The sequence below is a fragment of the Hydra vulgaris genome, chromosome 10, assembly GCF_038396675.1.
Source record: "Hydra vulgaris chromosome 10, alternate assembly HydraT2T_AEP".
NCBI lineage: Eukaryota > Metazoa > Cnidaria > Hydrozoa > Anthoathecata > Hydridae > Hydra > Hydra vulgaris.
Genome location: NC_088929.1, coordinates 51769628 through 51789860, shown reverse-complemented (window position 1 = coordinate 51789860; position 20233 = coordinate 51769628). Strand labels below are relative to the sequence as shown.

At 27.1% G+C, this 20233-nt stretch overlaps 1 protein-coding gene and 1 long non-coding RNA gene across 3 annotated transcripts; one reads left to right on the top strand and one right to left on the bottom strand.

Annotated features, from left to right (window-relative positions):
* The first annotated feature begins 1153 nt into the window (after positions 1-1153).
* Positions 1154-5929, top strand: LOC136086650 (uncharacterized). 2 transcript variants are annotated; one of them, XM_065808855.1, is made up of 7 exons: positions 1154-1315; positions 1484-1573; positions 1708-1788; positions 1904-1955; positions 2352-2539; positions 2739-3152; positions 5635-5929. In XM_065808855.1, the coding sequence occupies exons 1-5, from the start codon at positions 1189-1191 to the stop codon at positions 2428-2430; spliced, it is 429 nt and encodes a 142-aa protein (XP_065664927.1). In that variant the 5' UTR covers positions 1154-1188; the 3' UTR covers positions 2431-2539; positions 2739-3152; positions 5635-5929. The 2 variants fall into 2 exon arrangements, with proteins under 2 accessions (XP_065664927.1, XP_065664928.1); XM_065808856.1 differs by lacking the exons at positions 2352-2539; positions 2739-3152; positions 5635-5929 and adding an exon at positions 2170-2264.
* Positions 5930-7840: 1911 nt separating this feature from the next.
* LOC136086649 (uncharacterized) lies at positions 7841-8335 on the bottom strand. The gene is made up of 3 exons (XR_010641495.1): positions 8225-8335; positions 8042-8125; positions 7841-7924 (listed from the first exon to the last, which is right to left on the bottom strand). It is a non-coding gene; the product is annotated as an uncharacterized LOC136086649 (long non-coding RNA).
* Positions 8336-20233: the final 11898 nt, after the last annotated feature.

The following is a 20233-nucleotide window of genomic DNA, read 5'->3' as shown; positions in this document are numbered from 1 at the left end:
TATTTGTATAAATTAAACTTTTCAGGAGTCTGGTACATTAGTGCTATCATTCGATGCACTGTTTGGACTGGTAAGAAAGTTTTCATCAGGGAAAAGTCATTATGAACCAGTTCTTAAAAATCTTTATCTGATGGATCAATCAATTGTAGATGAATTTGTTGTTAGTTATAACTCTAAGCTATCATCGCAAGAGTTAAAGGTATTTTTTTTCTCTAATAGTTGATTTAACTTGCATATTCAGCATTATTGTTTATCAAAGAATGTGAAAACTTGAATCTTTAACAACATTTAGGCATGTAACGATATTTAAGCAATAAATTCACTGAGATCTAAAAAAGCTAACGCAAAACTTGATGAAACAGGAGATTTTGGTTGTGCTTGCAGACACGAAGTACCTCGAAAGTTTTTTAAATCTTAAGTTTGGGGAAAGGTTTTCTTTAAAATAGTTTTCTGTATTTTAATAATAGAATTACAAAGAGTTTTAAATGTATTTCAATATTAATGAGATTATAAATATCGTTTTTTCACCCAAGATTGTAATAAAATAGTTACTGATTAAAATAAATAATTATCGAATACTATATTTGAAGCTAAAACCTAAAATATGAAAGGCTTATTAATATTTCATTGGAGACATCTTTTTATAGTTTGGCAAATGCAGTCTACGTGATAAATCAAATTATCGAGGAAGTTAATGAAAAAGTAAAAGTTGTAGCCATGTATGATATTGCATGTGTTCTTGTCAAACATCTAAAGGTAAATCTCATCATTTTGTTAAAATTCGTTTGTTTAAAAAAATGTTGAGGCTAATGTAGATTGCTCTTTGTTGGCTTAAAACCAAATAAATCTCTTGCATATTTCTTTCATTTTAAAAAAGAAGATGTACTATTCTTGATAAGAACCTTTCATTCTGCATTCCATCATTTCATGTGTATGGTCATAAATCAGCATGTCAGGTATTCTCTTTTTTAAATAAAACAGAATAAAAAAATACTTCTTCATTAATGACAGCATCACTGCCTTGATTATTGAAATTATTACTTTGATTAATGGAAGGATTACTGGTTAAATTAAAATTGGTAAATGTATCTACAAATTTGCCAGTATAACAATATTATTTAGTTTTTTTTTTAGTTGCAATATTCTACTAAATCAACTGTCAGGATTGGTATTTCAGACGGAGAGGTTATGGAGCGTCTGTGGTCTACCCTCAGACGGTTTTCAAAAATTACCAAAGAGCAAACACCCAGTCAGAGAGCAGACACAATTTCACTTGGTTTGCTTCATTATGCCCAATACTCTATTAATGCATTAGGTAAGTTTCAGATATACCCATGTCTACTACTGCTACTACTACTACCACTACTACTACTCCTGCTACTGCTGATGCTACTAATACTAATACTACTACAAAATAATTATAATAATAATAGTAATAACCATATTCTGTTATTCTGTGAAATCAATCTGTGGAATTTTATAGGTAGAAGACTTTGTGCTCAATATGATAAAGCTTTAAAACTTAGAGATACCACTAATATTGAACTTGAACAAACTTTAAAATCTGTTAATGGTTCGTCTAATTCTATAAGTTCGTATTAAATTAATTTTATCAAAGTAATTTAATATTCTATAAAATTTGTGATGACTTTTTTTAAATTATTTATTTATTTAAAAATATTACCATTTACTTTAATTACTAACTAGTTTCAAACAGAGATATTATTCGATCTTGGATAGAAGCAGAAATTGATATGGAAGAGTACAGAATTCAGAAAATAGAAAAAGGTTTCAGTTTAATAATAAATCACTAATCTGGATTAATATTGTGTTTTTTTTAGGCTGTTTATTGAGTTATTTGTAGCTTTATGGTCATATTTGTAAATATTTGAAATATTTTTAGCAAGTGATTTTGAATCTTATGCTTTAATTTTGGATGATTGGTGGAAGTTGAGGTAAAATGCTGTTTATTATTTTATGATGTAACTTTTGGACATTTAGCCCCCTGCCTCTCCTCCTCCCTCATAAATTAAAATGTATATAATAAAAAAATAACTGATCTTTTTACTCATGGCCCATCTCTATGAGTGAAATGGTCAAAACTCTCAGAGTGTCACATCTTATTTTTATTGTTAATATACATTACATTACAATTACATTACATTACAGGAGTTTGATTGAGTTTTATTAGTTACATTTTAATTTATCAGAAATGATATTGCATTCAATGACAGAAATTTAGAGAGCTTCATAGAACTAGAGCGGTAATTTTTTATTTTTAAAGATAAAGCAAAATTTAAAAACATATTCACCATTAGTTATACAATATAAGGTATATTTCATAATTTCAGACTTGAGAAAGAACTTAACAACAAAGAAAAGAAATTAAAAGTTAATGTTTGTTGGGATCCAACCACTCATACTTTTTAGGATATCATAACTGCAGTATATGAAAGAAAGAGAAATTTTATTCTACAAAGGGTTCAAAGTTTTGCGTTTCAAAAGTTGTTGCTGAGCAATTTAAAAAAAAAATATGCAGGTAAGAAGTTAACATTCAAGATCATGTTATAAAGCTTTTATTTGGCTAAATATATTGATTGAAATTGTGTACTAAAATAGTAATAAAGTAAAAAACAAAAAGTTGAAGTTTTGTAAAACTTATATACTTTTATTATAATATATTATAGCTAATATAAAATTGCAATATTACAAATCAGTAATTCTAGACTTTTGTTTAGATGGACAGAAAATAGCTATAAAGCTAAGTAAACAGTTAAATAAAAACAACAAACGTTTGCAAGATGCAATCAAAGAGTTTAACTCTATAAGTTTATTATATCCCAGTAATACTTTACCAAATATTATTGTTTGGGACGAAGTTACCAATTTGGAGAGTGCTTTTTGGAAAACCCTCACTGATGAACCAGTGGCTTTGAATGCAATAACTGTTAAACGAAAATGTGTCGAGTTGTATCAATTAAATTGTAGAGCTAATGAAGAAATTGAGATGTTAAAAAATGAAATGCAGAATGTATTAGATTTTTACAACAATACCATTAATAAATACAAAGAAGGTCTAGCATCACTTGAACAAAGTTTTTTAGATGATGGTTGGAAAGCTATATTGTTGAAAGAAATAGACTCTTTGGTTGGTAAAAAACATTGATTGTCTGAGCTTTTTTATCTGTATTTTATTTCAGACTCTACAAGTGAAATGAATGTTCAGTTCTTGGGAGAGCTTGATGAAGAATTTAGTACAGACTCAGATGACAGCGATGTAGATTTTTCTATAAGTAGTGATAATTTCTAATTTGATGGGGGGGGGGGGGCGTCTCAATCGATTTTAGTAATATTTTGAACTTTTTATCGTATTTTTAGGCATCTGTCAATTTTTATGAACCTCTTTTATCAGTATTAAATCCATCTTATTTATTAACCCTCCAGTAGTTGCTCACTTCGGATTTTACAGTTTTGAATTATATTAGTTTTTTTTTATAAAAACAGATGGTTGCTAGACCGTCATCAGGGGAATGTTAACTCATCGTTTTAATGATAAATTTCTTTTGATGTTGGACTTACCTTTCTTGTTGATGTCATTTATGAACGGTTTGTAAATTTTATTTTGAAAAAATTAACTTGAGTTTCTGCATTTTTTTTGTTCGAAAAATAAGAATTAATAAATCTAAGTCTCTGACCAATTGTAAACTATTTTCTGAAAGTTTACACGAGTCATTTTTGCGCATAAGCGATAAGGTATTTCTTTTTGCTATCTTTTACGGAGATTTTTAGAATGGGATCACAGATATTTCTTTATAGTATAATTGGAAGGGTTTATTAAAATATAGTTTACTTATCACGGCTGTTTCACTCAATATAAAAACGAGCGTGACGTCATAAGTTTATCAAAAAAAAAAAGTATTTCCGCATAAAAAGTATAAAAATTCAAACTTTAAATTAATAGTAACTTTTTTATATAAATGCTTTCATCTTGCAATTAAAAAAATATAAAATTACATTAATTGGTATAAAAATAAATATTGCCAAAATATTTTTAATAATTTAGAACCACTTTTCTAATTTTCGCATATTTTCCGGAAAACATGAGTTGAGCCAACTAAGATTTCATAACATAGCTTTGTGCTTGATATTTGAAATTTGGAACACTTAACATTAAATGTCCATTCTATCAGATTCCTGCGTCACCCTAGAGAATTTTTTACAAAAAGACTGTTTTTAAAGCATTTTTATTTTTTAGTTGATCGTTTTTAAATGCAAAACGTAACTTTTTTGATGGATGACGTAAGTTAATGAAATTTCAACCTTTTATGCAAATGAAAATAAAAAAATTATTTTACGTGCCTTCAGCTATGTTATGAAATATGTTTTCAAAAATGTCATGTTTTACAACTAATCTTGTTAGTTTAAGGCGTACATTTGTGTTGACGTTTTTTTGCGATGACGTAACCTTTATGTGTTACGTCCCAAACTATTTATTAACGAATATTCTCCAAACAACTGTTTCGGCGAGTCAATTTTTGAAGTATAAAAGTAAACAAAGTTACGCGGAATTTTTCTCTTTGGATTATCAAACTAATATCAGATAAGTTGTCAAATCCACTTTTATCTAGTGCATATATTTTTTGATTAATGTTATTTTATTTGTTTTTAATATATTTATTAATAAGTCAATATTATTTTGATAACAATGTATTCAACTGAGAGGGAAATTCTAAAACAACATATTGGATGGAAAAATGGTTGGGAAGATAGGTGTAACTTTCTTTTTGTTAAGGGATTAATTAGGACAGACAAGATCAGTAACAATGTCATTTCCATTTTAATGACAGTCTTTAAAATAAGAGGTGATTTATTTAGTTTTAGGAGTTTTCTTTTGCCAATTGATTTTGATATGCCTAGTAATGACGAGTTTGATAAAATGTGCCTAAAGTTAACACGCCAAAAAAAGAAATATAAAAAAAATTTTAAAGCTCTAAAAAACAAAGAATTTTTTAAAATGCAACTGTCGCAAGCTCCACCCAAAAAAAAAAAAAAATTAGCAGATGCAGATGACCTTTTCACTTTAAATAACAGTCAGGAGCTACTGTATCAAATTGATCAATTAACCTCTAAAAATAAAACAAATATGGAGCAAATAGAAAAATTTTAAATGCAGGTATTTAAGTTGGAGCTGAAATTACAGATTTAAATTCTAAAAATAAGGCTCTCAACACACATTGTAACTCATTAAGTTCTCAATTATAGACTATGAGTATTAGGCTAAAACAGGAGGAGCAGTTCCAACTGTTCATTTTATAGACAAGGTCTTTGTCTTGTTTGTGGTCATCAAATTTAGTTAAAATATTTAAAAAATTAAAAACAACAACAACAAAAAAAACTGTTTACAAGTAAGATAAATTATATGAGATCTTTAATTTATATATAAGATAATTTTATTCTGTTGTAATATTTGTGTAATGTTAGTTTAAAATATTATTTTTTAATATATTGATTTTATATATTAGGTAGGTGCCCATTCTGTCCCTATCTTCAGAAGTTATCTATACCTATGCAATACCTTCGCTCAGGTTAAAGAATGGATTACTAGTCTTGCATCAAATGTATGTAAAAATCTAGCTTTTATATATTAACTTGTGATCAGAGCAACTGGTATTTCAATTAGCTATTTGTATATTCAAACACTTTACTTACTGAGAGAAGAGACTGTAGATTCAAGTGCTACAAATAATTTTTCTACCAAAAGCGAGGTTAATTCAAAAACTTAAACTCAAATTTGGTCATGAATTATTTTATTAGACTTGGTGAGTGTTTATTTATTAACAACTTAACACCATATTATTAGAACTGTATGCACAGAAAAAAATAAATGCTCAAGCTTTAAATGTTTTGACTAAATATTCCAAAATCGAAATCTGGCTTTAATTTGCAATGCAATGAATTTATTAGCTTAGGAAAATAAGTTTCTAAAACAAGAACTCCTAGGTTTAAAAATGTACTCTTTTAACAGCTAATCCCCCTTTTAACTACATTTTTCATAACTTTGCGAAAAGTGCGGTTTGCTTTCAGACCTCAATAAAGTCTGTTTTAGCTATCCTTAAACAAATAAATTAGGTTTTTTTGGTTTTTATAATGGTCAAACAATGGGTATATTTGAGAATAACTATCAGAAATAAATTTTTCTGATTTTTTTTGATAAAAAGTAACATCAAATTACTTGAATTCAGCCAACTTCATCATTTGTCGCGTTTTTTTAAACTTAAAGAAGTTTTTTTACTAACGCATTAAATGTCGCAAGATGAAACATTTTATTGGTGTTTTTATTCTTTTTACAAAACAAAATTATCTTTAATATTTTAAAAGTTATAGAAGTTTTAGTAACACCCCTTAAGTCAATATTTTCAAAAAATAACAAGAAGCCGTTACGCTCGGTGAACAGCCGTGTTATGCGTAAATTCGAAGAAGAGTTGTTAATGTCAATGTAATTAATGAGAGTAGATGATAATATTTATGTATTTTTATAAGTATATTTAATGATTTAGATTACTAAAATTTATTGATAATATGATAACAAATTTTACCGTTTTTCGTGAACGGAAAATGGATTATTATAAATCATAACTAACGTGGTACGGAGTGAACCTGTTTTGAACGCTTTTAGCGAATAAAAATAAATATCTGTTGAGGAAGAGTTTATTAATGCGCCAACTGTTTTACAGATTGCTACTCTTGGTTATTGAGTTCTCATTTGTGAACGTTCTTCTAATAATGTTTACAGGTGAGCCATCAATTAAAAGCGTATATCTTACCAGCTTTTTGTCTAAATCGTTTTTAATTCATGTATTAAATAATCCTAGAAAGATCCCCTGAGTTGAGTGTGCTCATAGCACTCAGTTAATAGTTCATGCAGCATGTAAATATCTGGTATCTTGCTAAAATATTAATTTAATCTTAAATTGCACTTAGAAAATATATTGAATATTTTGAACTTTAACATTTAAAGAATTTCTTTGTCTAATATTTTTTAAAACTATTTCAATTCTTTAAACCTTTTAAAAATTTATTTTATTGTCTAGTTTTTCTTTCAAAACTCTGTTAAATTATTTTCTTTCATATTTCTATAAAGCCTTACAAAATGTACATCAGTCACCGCTAAAAGCTCGGATAGCCGCTATCTTGGGAGGCCAATTTTGTCCTCAAATTAAAAAAAACAAAAACAATGGAGTACACTATCCAATTATATTTTGAGATCAGTGCTTGTCATTCTGCCCGTCGGGCATGCGCCTTGTATTAAACTACTATTTAACATGGCCGACACGGCCTCTCTGATTTTGAACTGACCGGCAGTGTGGCCAATGCGGCACCAACTATAATATTTTACCATTGGCGCCACGTTGACCACCGGTGGCTGAAACATCAAAAAACACAATAAAACACCAAAAAAATGATCTATTTTAAATTATTTAATTTCATTATATGAAAGTAAATTTATTATACTTTTGTATTTCATTTCGCATTCCTTTACATTTTAGAAAATATGCAAACTATAATATATTAATGATTATCATAATATTAAGTATTATCAATACAAATAGCAAATACTGAAATTTCGATTAAAAAACTCCAAGTAGAAAAAAATGCTAAATATTAAAATCTCCCTCTCAGGTCAACAAACATGACTCAAAAACCAAAACGAGAATTTTATTCTTAACTATAATATAATCCTTGTATAATACACAATCCATGCATAATAGGTGATATATGCATAATACAAGAGACACACAAAATACACAAAATCAATTTTTACAATATTTTTATCAATTACCTGCTGTTTCTTCCAATTTTGAATCAATACAACTAGAATTTATCTTATTCAGTTGAATCGTTTTGACTCGCTTTAATAGATTTCCTGAAAAAAACAAATTGAATTAATAAAAATAATTTCAAAATGAAGGATAAATATATTGAAACACAAAGAAATTTTCTTTAAGATAAAACTTTTAAAAGATCAAGAAGTTTTGATTACCTATTTCACTGGAAGAAAGTTCATTCAAGCGAATATAGTCATTCTCAATTCAAGATGACTCACTTGATTTAATGGTAATTTGGCCTGAATTAGATAAGTGACACAAAAGTGAAAATCATAAAACTATGCTGCTAACAAATAGTCACGAAACCATTTACTAAAACAGTTTATAAAGGAATAAACCTGCTCCATTTGAAAACGATGCTAATTCAAATGTGGATTGATTATTTGGAGTAGTTGATGCTGTTGTATTTGATTCAGAGACAGATTTAATGACTGGTAAAACTTCATCTAAATATTTACAACAAAACGGATATTGGATTGAGAACTCTGAATTGAACAACTATGATAAATGCAACAACAGACGTAAGCAACTTCATACAACCATACATAAATACAAAAGTAAAAATAAGTTACCTATTTCAGTAGAAGACAATACACTGTTTGGTAAAACTGAACAACTTAATTGTGTGTTGCTAATTGCAGCTGCTTCTATTAAAATGCATATCATTTTATTAAATACATAAATGTCAAAAATCTATAGTCCCAATGTTCAAGCCATGCATAGTAAACAAAACTTTGGCATAAAAATATTTCTCATTTACCCACATTTAATTTATCAGAATTGTTCTAAAACAAAAGTTGCAATAAAACATATTTGGGGAAAAATTGTGAATAAGAAAGCTTAAAGAGAAATTTATAAGTTAGAGGAAATGAATTCATTCAAAAGAAAAATTGCAGATAAGGTTGATGGTAAAATATCCAGACAATCAAAACTTATTACTTTACTTTTTAATAATCAATGCTTAATACAAAATTTAGCTTGTTACATTAAAAATACGCTTTACATTTCAAATTATAGCTGTAAAAAATATTAAAATATATCATTAATAGTTCAGCAGTATTATTTCAAATAAAATTTACCTTGTAAATCAAAAATAACATCAATATTATCTTGGTTTTTAACTATAGAGGTTAATAAAGTTGAACCAATTGATGATGGATATTTCAAAACATGTCCATCTGGCAAGCCACTTGCTTTTATAACGGAAGGAACATATTTCTTATAAGGTATATGTCCTTTACTAAACTTACTCTGTATTTCAATTGGTAAAGCAAGTCTAGCAATTTCTGAAAAAATTAAATAAAAAGATATTTTCAAACTAAAAACATTGTAAAGATTTAACACTACCTTTCATTCTTTTATAAATTTTATGATTTACAGAAAATTATAAGTAATTTTATAAAAAAGCTCATGAAAAAAATAGCTATCATAAAAAATATAAGTGGAGAATCCACTAAACCCTTCATAAATGACACAACAAAACAATTGAATTTTCTCCATTAATTCATACAATATTTCTTATTTAAGATGCTTGTCACTTCGATGCATAAATTATTTTTTGTGGCATTTGACACCTTATTCTTTTTCATATTTAAAACTGGAGCTATAATAAAACAACATTAAATAATATAACCATAAAAAAGTTGGGAATTAATACCAAGTTTAGGGGTGGCTAAATGATTTTCTATATAGTAAACATAGTAGAATGCTGTCCTGCAGTAATCGGTAGAACTGCTGTTGTTTAAAAATAAGAATTACCATTTTGAGTTCTCCCAGTATGCAGAGTTTGAATTTTTATTAATCGTGTGGATACTTCAACAAATATTTTTGTAAAACTACTGTACTAAACATTTTAAATACCTTTAACAAATTCTGAAAATTTAAATAGAAAATCAAGTTCTTCAGATTTCAGTAAAAATTGACATCCCTTTTCAGAGGCTGTAACAATGGGAGGTCCACCCAGAGCTAGGCAAGTAACAGAAACAACTTCATTTCCGAGATTCGCTAACTCTTCCTAAGTAAAACTTTAATATAATAATAAACTAAGGAAAATCATAGAGTTAGAGAAAACTTAGGAAGAAAACTAACCACTTTTGTAAGCTGATTCAATAGCTTTTTTGATTTAATTTGCTTCTCTTCATTTGAAAGAGGGACTAAGTTATTTTGCTGAAGTAAAGCTTTTTCATTCCAAATACTTTTTTCAGCAACACTTAACTTTGACGAGTTATGACCAAGCTGCTTAAATCATATCTTTTTTTTTTCAAGTTCAGCATCTAATGCAAAGTTAAATATATCTTGCTATTCATAGAGAAGCATTTTTGACTGATATGATCATAAAAATAAATAGAATGTTCTTATCATTTATATTTTAACTTTATGATATAAATATATATTATATTGAATATTTATATACTTATTATCTTTTAACCAACATACATCATCAATTAAGCAATTTAAAATTACAGTGGTTTTAAAAGTTCTGAAACTTTAGGTGTTTCACCTCAACATACATAATGGCATCAAAATGTCAAAATGGCTAACTCTTTTATGGTTAGATGGCTTTTCTGGAACTAACCCAATTAGAATCCAGAAGTTTGGCACAATCGTTTTCCAAACAATGAACTGACTAAGGCTACTAATAAATTGTAATACCCAAGGCAAAGTTAAACAAATAAGAATACCTCTAAGCATAAGTAACTGGTTTTGCCTCCAAATATTATAACCCTGGACAATTTGTGTATTCAAAAAAACTTTCTTTCGATTAACAATTGTTTGAATATCTTCTTCATCATTCTTGCGCTTATTATTTTTGTGTTGAGCAATGCAGTTCTAGAGAAAATTTTACATAAAAGAAATACAGAATCATAATAAAAAGACATGAGAAGGAGTGCAACTATTTTTTATCAGTATAAACAATATGATTATACAGCCTATTGCTGTATAATCCTATAATTTTTATACTGATATTAGGATACATGTTTTTTTAGAATAAGCCAGGCAAATGATCTTGTACTAGAAAGTTTCTTATTTTAAAAGTACTTTTTTACAGCTGTAGTGCTAAAAGTTTCTTAAGAGTTTCTTAAGTATAAAAAGAGAGAAAAAGTAAATAAAATGCAATTTAAAAACATGTTAACAAGAAAGATAAAATGTTTTACAGTTAGTCAACTAAAATTATTTGAATTCCATTAATATCATTCATTATAATATAATCCTTAGGTTTGTCCCTAAACAGAACACAAATCAGAAAATATTCCTTGAACTCTAAATAAAATAAGTTTCCTGTTGAAAAGTAACTTAGCACTAATGGTTTCTTAAGGTTTTGGGGCTTCTAGTACTAGTTTCTTATAAACAAGTTTCTAATAAAAAATTAAAAAAATGTGTACTAGCTCTCTGATTTTGTGTGTGTGTGTGTGTGTGTGTGTGTGTGTGTGTGTGTGTATACAGTTAGTCACAAAAGTTTTCGTACACCTTACAACTTAGAGGAAACACTTAATAAAAACCATTTTAAATGCAAAAAAATAACTTTATATCGAAGTAACAAGAATATATCGTACAAGAAATATAGAAAATAATCAACTAAATAAAAATATTTATTTGTAAAACTGAAAAAATTTAATTTTTGAATTTGTAACATGTCACAAAAGTTTTTGTACACTAAACCAAACTTGTAAAAAAAACAAGAATATGAAAAATAAAAAAATCTCTAGCGTTTTGTTCAGCATCCTTTGGCATTTAGACAAGCTTTTAATCTTCTGTTCATCGATGACATATGTATGGTATAAGGTGGTATAAGGAGAGAAATTTAATAACATTCGTTTAGTAAGATATTTTTTAGCAAATTAACATTTGTTATTCTATGTTTCCTGACTTGTCTGTCTAAATAATCCCACATTCTCTAGTGGGTTAAAGTCTAGTGAATGCAGTTGTTTTAGAACATTGTCGAGCAACCATGATTTTACAACATAAGCAGTGTATTTTGGATCTTAATGTTTCACTGTCGGAACTAAATTTTTTTTTTCTATTTCTGTATTCTTCTTTCTCCGTATTTTTCCACGGCTATCAGGTCTGAAAATGTTAAATTTACTCTTGTCAGTAAATAAAACTTTGTTCCAAAATTGTTCCTCTTCCTTTTCATACTTTTTGGTGAACTCCAATCTTTTTCGTCTATTTTCTACACTTATAAACAGTTCCTTTCAAGGTACTCTGTCATTTAATCCGGATTTTCTAAATATTCGTCTAATATTTTCTGGATGAACTATCTTCCCAATTTCAAGTTTAACATTTACTGCTAAGTTTGGTGCACTAATATGTGCATTTGAATTGACTTTTTTAATTAGACTCCTTCTGTCTCGTGAATTTAAAATTTTTGGTCGGCTACTTCTTCGTAACTTATTAACAGAACCAGTCATTTCAAACAGAACCAGTCATTTTAACAATACTTTAACAGTGGAATGTGTTTTACCAAGAATTTTGGCCATTTGACGAATAGATTTTTCTCTTTATGGAATTTTATTATTAACTCAAGCATGTCATTAGACATGTGATGTTTTGTATTTAAACTCATGTTTATAACTAAATTTTTGTTGATAAAATTATTATTACCTTAATAAAAATCTATGAGCAAAAAAATTTGAACAAGTTTTAACCAACTACTAAGGAATTGCATATTATTAGGTATTAGTTTTATTAATGTACGAAAACTTTTGTGACATATTATAAATTCAAAAACTATACTTTTTAAGTTTTACAAATAAATATTTTTTATTTCTTGTACGATATATTCTTGTTACTTTAATATAAATATATTTTTTTGCATTTAAAATGGTTTTTATTAGGCGTTTTCTCTAAATTTTAAGGTGTACGAAAACTTCTGTGACTGACTGTATATATATATATATATATATATATATAAAGGTTTTAATCAAAAACTAAATTGAGATTCATTAAAACAATTAAAAGTTTTAAAAAAGGATTATAATTTGGTCATTTTTGATTTAATCTTAATCAAGCTGTATAAAGCTTTAATCAGAGTTAAGATCTAAGAAAAGAAGGAAAAAACAATCTACGATCTTAACATAGATTTTTTTTCCTTCTACTTAATTCCTTTACAGATTCCAATTCTATTAAACTTTGTGTAAATCTAAATCTAACAGAAGAATTAAAACTAACCATTTTTGTTGCCATAGAGAACGAAAAAAGCTATACGCAGTTCGATGAGATCAAGAAAATAACGCCACATGTGTGGCGATGTTGCGCATACATGGTTGATGAGATCGTAAATCACAAAGACATTTTATTTCGATGAGATCGAAACAATTTTCTTAAGATCGGGTGTTTAAAGCAGATAAAAAATTATCATCGTTTAACTATGGGGCAGAAATGGTTAAATGGACTTGCTATGTTGAATATAAATTGCAATATTGCACGAAAACTAGATTTTTCAAATATAATTGCTGCATTTTCAGAACAAAAAGCAATTGTAAAAATTAATTAAAACTAATTCATTCTGCTTTAGTTACTTTTAGTGAATTTCTTTAGATTTCATTTTTAATAGATTTTAAAGTGTAACATTAACTTAACTTTTTATTTATAGCGATTTGCAAATAATTACATATCGAAAAAAACCAAATAATAAAAACCAATTTATAATTATTCATGCATGAATCATTTATTTGTGAAATCTGAATTGTAACAATCACAATAAAGTAACAGTGTAACATTCCACTCATACGTCGTACCTACTTAATTCCCAGGCCTCCCCAAAAATGCGTTTTTAGTAGACAAGCGCATCTCTTGGCTAGTTGGCTTGATAAAACGTACAAAAGCGCCACATCTTTGTGTGACGGTCTGTCTAATTTATTGCATTTAGTCTTAAAGTTAGACATTTATCTGGTCCTGACCTATCTGAAGACTTAAATGGTTTTGCATTATCTTGCATCGCGTTTTGCGCAATTTTTTCATTTTAGCCTCCGATTTTTAACTGGCCGGGGCCTCTCCAAACCTCTGAAAGGCCCTGTATATATATATATATATATATATATATATATATATATATATATATAAATATCCACCCTAAACAGCAAGAGGTACTTTATTAAAGATTAAAGGAAAGTTATACAGCACATATGTGCAGAGTGTTATGAAGTATGGTAGTGTAACATGGGCACTAAAGGTTGCCGATGTTAAGCGTTTAGAAAGAACAGAAGAGATAATGATTGATGGATGTGCGGTGTAACTCTAAGAGACAAGAAAAGTAGTGACGATCTAAAAAAAAGATTGTTATATATCAACCGATTGTTATATATCAAATGAAAGATCTATAAATAATTTACTTGTGCATGTTAGTTTCATTTTTGAGCATTTGTGTGGGTTTAATAAATTTTTCATGCCAAAATTACCTATTTTTGCAAGATTAGTTTAATAAGAAAAGTATAAATTTTTTTACAACTACAGCACTTTTACTAAGTTTATACGAAAAAATAAAATAAAATTTTACAGTTTATAGTTTTAATAACGTTTAAAGCACCTTTCCATCATGTATACAGCCAAAATCAAATAAGCATGAAAAACAAGAAATTTTTTAAAAGCGATGTCAAAAATAAAACGCGTATGAAACGGTTGCAAATAAAGTTACCTATATATATATATATATATATATATATATATATATATATATATATATATATATATATATTTATATCTTGTATTTACTTAACAATGATCAATATTATGCAAACAAATGTTATATTTAACAGATCTAATATATTATGAAATAAATAAAAAATATATATATTGATAATGTATATATATATATATACATATATATATATAGTAATTTCTACAATATTAATTATATATAACTATAGTAATTTCTACAATAAAAGCTTGACTTCTTTGATATATATAAATGTATATGTACATTATTATGATTATAGTATATGTCTTTTTTTTGCAGACAATGATGAAAATGAGGCGTGTCACAAATGTGATCACAATGACGAAGATAATATGGTTATAATAAAAGATACATGGACAAGTCGTTTAAAAAAAGAACTCAAATTTCATATGTTGATATTGCCAGAAAGAAAGTTGAAAGTTGGGAAAATTTAAAAAAACGAGAAATCACTTTGAAATTAAAAAATTCATCTGTTTTACATTTGATCTTAAGAGAAATTTATTAAAAATTCTAAATCTTTGCCAAATATGTCTTGCTGCATTTTTATTTGGTATCGTCGTGATTGGTAGAAGTGTTTTGTTAAAACCACTCTTTCTTTCATAAAGCTTGTGTTTGATGCTCAGAGGTATCTCATTATGTTATTTTATTTAGGTGTGATTAATAGATTTGAAATATTTAGCATATTGCATATTGCAAATTTTTCACAAACTCCATACTTTATTACAACATGACTATTTTTTAAAATAACTTTATTGCAATATATTTTTTAAATATATTATGAAGTAAATAAATGATACAACTATTTTCAGGCTAATGTTTGTGTTCACCAAATGTTGTGGATATTTTATTGCAAAATAGTTTATAGCCTAGTTCTCCTGTAAACCCAGTTGCGGATTTAATGGAAGCTTTATTTCAAGATGGAAATGTGGCAGTAAAGTCATTTTGTAAAGCATTGTTTACTATATTAAAAGAAAATGATTATATTAAGGTTATGTGATTTTTGAGTATATTTATTACAAAAAAATGGATCTAAATTTAAAAAATTTATATTGAAATGTACCAGTAAAAACTGTATTGAAACATATTTTATTTTTTTGTTATTTTTAAAAGATGGCATTATATATGAAATGAAAACTGGTGAATGTTTTTTAAGTTATCTTTTGTTTAAAAACGATTTGAAAACATTCAAGGCAAGATTTGGGAAACTTTCCTTATCCATCTCTATACCCAGCGTGTCCTAGAGTACAAAAAAAATGTAATTGACATATGACATATGTAATTGACAAATGTAATTGACATATGAAGAAATTTCTTCTCAGTAAAATTTTATATAAATTTTTTTGTCGTAACAACATATATTTAAATTTTTAGGAGTCTGGTACATTAGTTTTGTCTTTTAATGCGTTGTTTAGATTGGTGAGAAAGATTTCCTCTGGAAATAGTTATAATGACCCAGTTCTTAAAAGTCTTTATCTGTTGGATCAATCAGCTGTTGATCAATTTGTTTATAAATAAAACTCAAAACTTTTATGAAAAGATATATATATACATATATATATATATATATATATATATATATATAAATATATATATATATATATATATATATATATATATATATATATATATATATATATATATATATATTGTTAGATATGGATTTGTTATAATTTAAAGTTTTTTTTGCAAAACTTTCTAAAAATTTCAAAAATTTATTGAAAAATTATATTTTTTTAATTAAAAAATGTATTTTTTAATAATTTTTTCATAGTTTTCAGATGACAAAATTACAACTATTAGACGAAATGGCTATTATTTTGAAATTTTCATATTTTTTTTAATGTTCAAATATATATATATATATATTTATATACACACACACTTTTGACATATATTTTCTATATAATTGACAGTGCCAGTTTATTATATAGAACACATTTATGGAGAACGCCTTTGTGTTATATACAGAAATGTTTATATAAATCTATAAATAACAAGAATACTCCTAACTCTTGAGCTAAATTTAAATATATATATAATTTTTTTTTCTTCTTTTATTCACAATTGATAATTTTTTCACAATTTAGGCATGTAATGATTTCAAAGCAATAAGCTCACTATGAACTAAAAAAGCTAATTCAAACTTGATGGAAATGGTGTGTTCAGATGTGCTTGTAGACTTGAAATACCAAGAAAGTTTTTAAATCTTACGGATGGTAAAAGGTTTCGATAAAATTAGTTTTCTGTTTTATATTTTTAAAAATGCTAATAAGAGACTAAGTTTTTTTTACTAGAAACTTAGTTTCTACTCGCAACGGCCTTGCTTGTCAATATTTTGCATTAATGCATAAAATTTCGGTCTTGCTTGTCAATGATTTGCATTAATGTAACATCTAGAAGACTGCATGAAGACGTAGAAGATTGCATAAGAAGAATGTAAATGTAGAAGATTGCATAAGCAACGTGTAAAATACTGTTGCGTATATAAGTAATGGGTAACATTGTATTTATAAGTATGTAACAAAACGTTTGTGTGTAACACGTGTAAACGTGTTTGTTACACGTTTGTGTGTAACACGTGTAAACGTGTTTGTAACGAAACGTTTAATACATAAGAAACTGTGTTACTTATAAATGCATTGTATAATTTTTCCTGTTATAGTTGTTCTTTTAATGATAGAAAAGAGAGAGTAGTATCCTTGACAGAAACATTTCGTTTTGTATTGCGGCATGTCATAAAGCAAAGAAGGCAACCAATTTCCTTCGTCAAAATGGAGTGGACGTGCTCGACTAGCCTGCTCAGAGTCCAAATATGAACCCCATCGAGAATTTATGGAGTGTCATGTCTAAGAGCATTGAGGGAGAGAAACCATCCAATTTGGATGACCTGTGGGTATTGTTACAAGGCGCGTGGAACAATATCCCACAGACAACAATTGATGATCTTTCTGCCTCAATGCCTTTGCCAAGACTTTCTATAACCACATAAATATATATCCTTTAAAATATTTTTAAGGGTAATTTTTATAATGTTTTCAGCAAGCAATCACGAATGCTATACTTTAGTTTTAAATGATTAGTGAAAGTAAAGGTAAACAAAGTGTTGCTTTAATAGATTTACTATTTTGTTTTTATGCCAGTTGTTTAATAAAATGCCTAGAGTGTAATTTTATTTAGCTTTCTACGTTTCAAATCTAGTTTTTTTTTTGTATAAAAATGTTTTAATGTTATTAGAAAAGATTTTGCGAGTACGGATAGCAATCCAGAAATGTCTACAGAACTAAATCGGTAATATTTTCGAAATTTTATTTCTTTATTTCATTGCATTTCGGAATTTTATTAATTTTCAAAATTTCAGAGTTATTATAAGATATATTTTATAATATTAGGCTTGAAAAAGAATTAAGTATCAAGGAAAAGAGACTGAAAATCAGTGTTCGTTGGGATCCAACTAGAGTTATTTTTAAGGACACCATGACAACTGTGTATGAAAGAAAAAGAAATAATGTTATGCCGAGAATTCAATCCTTAGCAATTCAAAAGTTGTTTCTCAGTAATTTAAAAAAGAAATATGTAGGTACAAAAGTCTTTACGTAATAAAATTTCTAATTTTCGATTAAATGTTTTTTTTAATTTAGATTTGAAATTTAATTAATTGCAACTTTATGATTAGATGATCAGAAGATAGCTATGAAGCTCACTAAACAGTTAAACAAAAAAATAAAATTTTACAGGAATGAATTAAAACGTACAACGCCGTAAGTTTAATTTACCTCAGTATTTTTTTACAAAACATAATTTGGGATGAAATTTGCAATATGGAGAGTTTTTTTTTTGGAAAAACTATAGGAAAAAAAAGACTAATTTTTTGATTCCGATACCCATTAAACGAAAATGCGTTGAGCTCTATCACTTGAAAAATATATCGGTAAAAGAAATTGGAATGATTAATAACAAAATGACAAAGGTCTAGAATTTTTATAAAACTAAAATATATAAACACAAGCATTATTGCTTGAAAATAGTTTTGAAGATGACGGCTGGAAAGCACTGTTGTAAGAAATTCTTTGGATGGCAAACTATAGTTTGTCTTAAGGTTTCTCCTCATATCTAGATTCAAAAACTATAATTGAGACAAGTATTTTGTTGTTGGATGAGGATGGCGTGAGTACTGACTTAGATGACAGTGATGTAGACTTTAACATAGATTTGTAATAATAAAGATTTAACTTTTTTTATTATAAAAACCATTATTTGTATATAAGATAATCTGTAAGGTTATTCTACCACATTTCAATTATAATGCGAGGTAGTAGTGATGTTCGTGAAAATATCATTAAATTACATTTGATTTGCAAATTTGAGTGTAAACCAAGGAGATATGTTTAATTATTTATACAAGCAGCTTAAAAAAATATTAAAAAATCTCTTTTATAACTCTTACTTTATAACTCCAATTATAATGCATTCATTAATATTAAATTTTTTAAGTAAAAGCGAACCTGTTACTTATCTGTTCAGAGACGGCATCGAACTTTGATGCCGCCTTTGCACAGATGAGCGGCATTCGTAATATATTTGGATGCCGCCTCTGCACAGGTATTAGTAACAAGCCGTATTAGTAACATATATACATACACACACACACACACATATATATATACATAAATATAAAAATATATATATATATATATATATATATATATATAAATATATATATATATATATATATATATATATATATATATATATATATAAATATATATATATATATATATATATGTATATATATATATATATATATATATATATATATATATATATATATATATATATATATATATATATATATATATACATACAGGGTTCCCACAGTCCTGGAATGTCCTGGAAACAAAAATTCAAAAAAATTCAAATATTTTTCTCGTTTTTAAGTAACATTGATTTTTTAGTTAAAATTTTAAACTTGGGGACGTTTAACTTTATGGTTTAATATGACGTTTCAAGTCATAATCAAGTTTTTATTCAATATCCTTTCATTTCAATGAAAATATGTAGCCATTTATAGGTATTTGGTTTTCTGATAGTTTCTTTAATTATTCCTGGAATTTTTTCTTATTTGCGGAAGTATACTGGAAAAGTCCTGGAATATTCTTGGAAATATCCTGGAAAACCCTAAAGTAAATGAACTAAGACGTAATAAGTAAGACTGCATTTAAAGTACAGTGAACATACAGTGTATTCTATTTAAATCCGACCTGGATAAGTTGGAAGGATTTTCAATTTCCCTTAAACCATTTCTATTAACTTAATATAAAATCACACGCTCAAGTTTTAGCCTGGTTAAGTTAGAACATTCGCAAACTCGTTTAAACGTACTACTGTATGTCAACAGTTAATTGTAATGAGTGAGGGTTAAATTCGGGCTACACCTTGTTTCTAAAAAGATGATAACAAATAGGTCTATAAAGTAATCATAGACTGTTTGAAAGATTGTAATATAAAAAGAATATAAAATCACACGCTCAAGTTTTAGCCTAGTTAATTTAGAACATATCGCAAACTCGTTTAAACGTACTACGTGTGTCAACAGTCAATTGTAATCAGTGAGGGTTAAATTCGGACTACATCTTGTTTCTAAAAAGATGATAACAAATAGGTCTATATAGTA

Coding starts and splice junctions, on each gene's coding strand:
- LOC136086650 (XM_065808855.1), top strand. CDS start 1,189: ATGGAGCGTCTGTGGTCTACCCTCAGACGGTTTTCAAAAATTACCAAA. Junction 1,316..1,483: donor ATACTCTATTAATGCATTAG/GTAAGTTTCAGA, acceptor GGAATTTTATAG/GTAGAAGACTTTGTGCTCAA. Junction 1,789..1,903: donor AATTCAGAAAATAGAAAAAG/GTTTCAGTTTAA, acceptor AAATATTTTTAG/CAAGTGATTTTGAATCTTAT.